Source organism: Brassica oleracea, chromosome C6, assembly GCF_000695525.1.
Source record: "Brassica oleracea var. oleracea cultivar TO1000 chromosome C6, BOL, whole genome shotgun sequence".
Classification (NCBI taxonomy): Eukaryota; Viridiplantae; Streptophyta; class Magnoliopsida; order Brassicales; family Brassicaceae; genus Brassica; species Brassica oleracea.
In genome coordinates this window covers 30,630,793-30,635,457 of record NC_027753.1, presented here as the reverse complement: position 1 = coordinate 30,635,457, position 4,665 = coordinate 30,630,793, and the positions used below count along the sequence as shown (strand labels likewise).

The following is a 4,665-nucleotide window of genomic DNA, read 5'->3' as shown; positions in this document are numbered from 1 at the left end:
AAGCAATGAAATGAATATACAAATATAACACATTGAGATGATAGAAATATAACGCGAGCAATGTTAAAAGGACAAGAGGTGACAGGACAATACAGGTAAAGGTGCAAGGAACTTTATTGTCAACTTGGAATCGCCAAGGCTTAAACAGCGCGGGCTGCTTCATCGCAGTTGATACCATTAATTACTCTCCTGAAACTCTTGTAGGCCTTTAGTCCAAAAGACGTACAAGAAAAGAAAAAAAAACAGTTGGTATTCTCTTTTTTGTAGAGAATTATAAAGCAAATTTGTTTCTTGTCAAGTTCTCAGCTCTTCCCTCTCTTCCCTCTCTAACCCCGTGAACCTTTAACCCTAATCAGCTTGCGCCGTCTTCAGCCGGTGGCGGCTCCGGCGGATTCGCCGCCTCCGTCGCCGGCTGTCTCTCTCCCTTCTCTATCCTTTCTTTCTCCTTCCCTGTCTCGTCTCTTTCTCCCTCTTCTTAGCTTCGTCGATATACTTTCCGTTGTGGTTTCTCTCACTCCTCTCCGGCGTCGATGCCCGGTGGTGAAGATTCTGGAGCGGTGGTGAGGCGCGACTGGGAGAGTGGAGCTTGGTGGCTCTTCCGTGGGTTTCCTTCGAGACATCGCTTAGATCTGGCCAGATCTGCTTTCAATGGTGGTCGATTTTGCTCCGGTGGTGGTGCTCCAGGACTCAGTCGTTTCTTCTGGCGTCAGTTTGCGGTTGTTGATGACAAGTGCCCTCGTTCTCGGTTTGGGGGTTCTCGTTTTTGAGATTTCTCTTCAGATCTATCTTCTTCTCATTACCAGTGAGAGTTTATTGTATCAGGAGTTGATTTTGAATCTCAGGCAAGTTCTCAGACCGTGGTGGTGATTCTCTGCTGGCAGCTCTCCTTGCAGGTTGGTGTAGTGCTCCTTGTGGCTAGAAGGTGTCTCTGTCAAGCTCGTGAGATAGGGCTGAGCTCTTCTTCTTGGCTAAATCAGAAGTGGCGATTTGGTGAAGCGGGTTGTTTGAGCTTCTCTTTGCGGATAAAGGTCAGACTCTGGTTCTCAGGGTCAGTCGCTCGTGCGGGTTATTGTTGGCTTAGGTATGTTGTAGTCGACCTTGGACTACAGTCCCGGTGAGGGCGAGTGTTGCTAGCACCTCTGCAGATAGGGTGTGGTTCCGCGGATCCTTTGCCCTGTGGTGTTAGCGTCCTTTTTTCGTACATAGTCTGGTGGTGGTGGCGGGTTATCAGCCAGTGGTCTATCCAAATAAGAGTGGTTTTGCGCTCGAAGTTGGGGTGTTAGTGGTTCCAGTGGGGGTCTGTGGGGTTTTTAGAGTTCTCAGGTGCCTGTGAGTTTCAGGAAGGAGGAGTAGAGGTGGCTGTTTTGCGGTGCTTGGTAACCGGTGCTTCGACAGGCTCTGGTTCGTCGGTTCCGCCGTTTCGGTACAGCCCCATTGTCGTCTACTATGAATTCCAAGCTCTAGTTGGTATCTGTGCAGTTGCAAGTGGTAGGACCTTTGTGGTAAGGCCATTTTTTTTGGAGGCAAGTGCCTGCCAACTATACCGGCTCGTGACTCATGTTTTAACTGGCGCCTTCCTTTGGAGTTCGATCTTGCGTGCTGCTCGCTCTTGGCAACCCTTTCAAGCTCTTCCCGTGTGTTCTCTCTTCTACTTCTAGGTTCAGCTCATATCTCGCGTTTTCCTTACTGTATTTGTTGTTGTGTTATAGTTTTTTTTTGGTGTTTGTCTTCTGCTACCAGTGATTCTCTGTAACTTCTGTCACAAACTTTAAAATGGTAATGCAATCTTAACATGTTTACCAAAAAAAAAAAAACAGTTGGTAAGAAAACCATCAGCAGCTTCCCTTGATGATGTTAGTTTGGTTAACACACCTTTCTAGTGTCCATTTACCAAGGCTCCCAACTATAAGCAAATTAACAACAAGCTTCTCAACAGCCGTATATAGCTTTTGAGGATCCATATAGAAGCCCACGAAGCTCTTCTTGAGAATTCAGTTACATGGGCCTGGCCCAACATCGGTTTTCCAATTTATTATATATAATTTTCTTCTAATTTTTTCTTGAAAGAAGACAAAAATCGGAAAAACACCATTCATCGTTGTTCTGTGTTGGCTCGTTAGGGTTTCCGAATCTCACTTGTTTTTCTTTTCTCCTGTTTTCTCCTGTTTAAATATTTTGGCCGAGAAACATGGTTTCTAGGTTAAGTAATGAGAAGCCAATCGTGTACGAGACTAAAGAGCATCATGTTCGTCCTGATTCGAGCAATACAGATGTTCTTTCACTAGAACCAATCGACCATCTCAAGATTTTTGATATCCTTTTTTGCTTGGACTTATGCTGTGTCATCAAGTTTTTATTAGTTGATAACTGTGGATCATTGTAGTTCTCCTTGACGTTTAACTACATCATATAAGAAATATCAAAGATCCAGAGCGCCCTTCTTCTTTGGAACACCTCAAAGTACTTACAAAAGACTCAGTCGAAGTGGATGATGACAAGAGTTATGTTAGGTACGTTGAGAATGAAGCTTTTGTGATTCTTTGTATGAATATTAAGTTTTAAGTTTGTGCTGAGCTCTTCCGTTTTCGTTTTGATAGGATTACATTCACTCCAACTATGAAACTTTGTGGCATGACTACCTTAATCGGTCTTTGTGTCCGCGTGAAACTTATGCGAAACCTTCCTGGGCGATACAAAGTACAACCTCCTTCTCTCATGTTTTTGTTTTTTAGAACATAATTGTATTCATCAAGTGTTGCACTAAATAAAATCTCACTAACACATGTACTTGTGATACGCTAGGCAGAGTATTTTTCTTTTCTTCTTTTTCTCATTGTTAAAACTTTTAATGTGATGATTGCTAAGTGAGTGTGTAGCTTGAGCCTCTACTAAATGTTCCTATTAGTGCCTTATAACCACAGAATGCAAAGTTTCTGTTATGCTTGATGTTTCCATCCTTTGAAAAGACTTTTTTTTTTGCAGGTTGATATAAGAGTAGCACCCGGTAGTCATGCAACAGAGGCTGCAGGTATGTCATTTAACTTTTCGATATCCTTGCTTATGCGTGTTTGGTTTTTGATCGACCTTGTCCGGTCCCCAGTAAAATAGTAGAGTGACAGAGCAAATGAATCATTAAAGTCCACTCTATAGCCAAAAGATTTGAACTAATTGTACAAGCGCGCTTGTTTATAGAATTTTCTCTTTTTCTTGCTCTGAAAATGCAGTCAATAAACAACTAAACGACAAAGAACGTGTGTCCGCTGCATTAAAGAATCCATACATCGTGGAGATCGTCGATGAATGTCTTTCCCATCATTTAAATGTTGCTTGATGCCCTCAAGGTTCACTATCGTGATATGTCTCTGCTTCTACCGCAAAGATTTTCATCAACTAGGACTTATCTTGTGTTCAGTTTATTGTTTCGATCTAGACTTAGGAACTTATCCCTGGAATGATAATTGATATGACCCTATTCTTAGGCATTTGCTGTCTTAGAAAGGAAACAACGAGAAGAAGATTAATAATTTTGGAAAGGATTATTTCAATTACGCTACGTCTCCCTGTTCTCTTATTGTTCCATTGGTTTCTATCTTCAGTGACAGTCTGTAATATATAAACTACTGAATAACACTTCTATTTGTCTTGAATAATAGTACTTTCCATCTTAAAACTAACAGTCTGTAATATATACACTACGGCGGCATACCGAGGGAAAACATCGTCGGTATGTCGTCGGAATAACGTTATTCCGACGACATACCGACGATGTTTTCCCTCGGTATGCCGCCGTAGTGTATATATTACAGACTGTTAGTTTTAAGATGGAAAGTACTATTATTCAAGACAAATAGAAGTTTCCGAGGAAACTCCAAGGACCACCAGTTCGTCGGAAAGGTCCTCGGAATATACCGAATGAGAACTTCCTCGGGATATTTCGATGAACTTTCCGATGGTCCAGTCCTCGGAAGTTCCGACGAAATGTTCCTCGGAATTTTCATCGGGAATTTCCGAGGAACGGAGCCCTCGGAAAATTCCGAGGAAGGAGTCCCTCGGTATATTCCGACGACTTATTCCGAGGAAATGTTCGTCGGAAATTTCCGAGCGTTCATTTCCTCGGAATTTCAAAAAAAAAAAAAAAAAACTCGGAATTTTAAAAAAATTAATTTTTTTTTTAAAATATAATTTTTGAAATTTAAATTCGAAAATATAAAATTAAAATTAAAATTGAAATCATATTAGTTAATATTCAAAGTTGTACAAATAAAAATAAAATATTCCGAGTTTTTGAAAAAAAAAAACTACGGGTCTGGCACGTTTGGGAACACCTCGTTCGGGTACATCCTCTTCATCATCTCCATTATTTGCTGGTTTAGCCTCTTCTGTGTCTCATAGCCCGCCTGTTGAGCCGCCATCGGGGTCTCCAACAAAGATATGCGATCATCCTTGTCCTTCAACTGAGCCGTAAGTACTTCTGGATCAACAAAGGGCGGTGGTGCAGAAGAAGGAGGAACCGACCGGGGACGACGATCCTAACCGACCAAACATCTCTTCTTCTTTGGAACCGACTGAAATAGAAAATAGCCAAATTTAAATGATAGAAAAAGATGATAAAATAAAAATCAAGAAATAAATGAATTGAACTTTAAAAAAAAAAGAACTTACCGA

At 41.4% G+C, this 4,665-nt stretch overlaps 1 protein-coding gene across 1 annotated transcript; it reads left to right on the top strand.

The window, feature by feature from the left end:
* The first annotated feature begins 2,095 nt into the window (after positions 1-2,095).
* On the top strand, positions 2,096-3,620 carry LOC106299605 (MIP18 family protein At1g68310-like). Its single transcript, XM_013735669.1, has 5 exons — positions 2,096-2,312; positions 2,405-2,510; positions 2,598-2,697; positions 2,983-3,028; positions 3,225-3,620. The coding sequence occupies exons 1-5, from the start codon at positions 2,189-2,191 to the stop codon at positions 3,329-3,331; spliced, it is 483 nt and encodes a 160-aa protein (XP_013591123.1). The 5' UTR covers positions 2,096-2,188; the 3' UTR covers positions 3,332-3,620.
* The last annotated feature ends 1,045 nt before the right edge of the window (positions 3,621-4,665 follow it).

What these genes read in the sequence shown, in the direction of transcription:
- LOC106299605 (XM_013735669.1), top strand. Translation starts at nt 2,189, where the DNA reads ATGGTTTCTAGGTTAAGTAATGAGAAGCCAATCGTGTACGAGACTAAA. An exon ending in GATGACAAGAGTTATGTTAG is followed by an intron (nt 2,511 to 2,597) that starts GTACGTTGAGAA and finishes TCGTTTTGATAG; the next exon opens with GATTACATTCACTCCAACTA. An exon ending in TCATGCAACAGAGGCTGCAG is followed by an intron (nt 3,029 to 3,224) that starts GTATGTCATTTA and finishes CTGAAAATGCAG; the next exon opens with TCAATAAACAACTAAACGAC.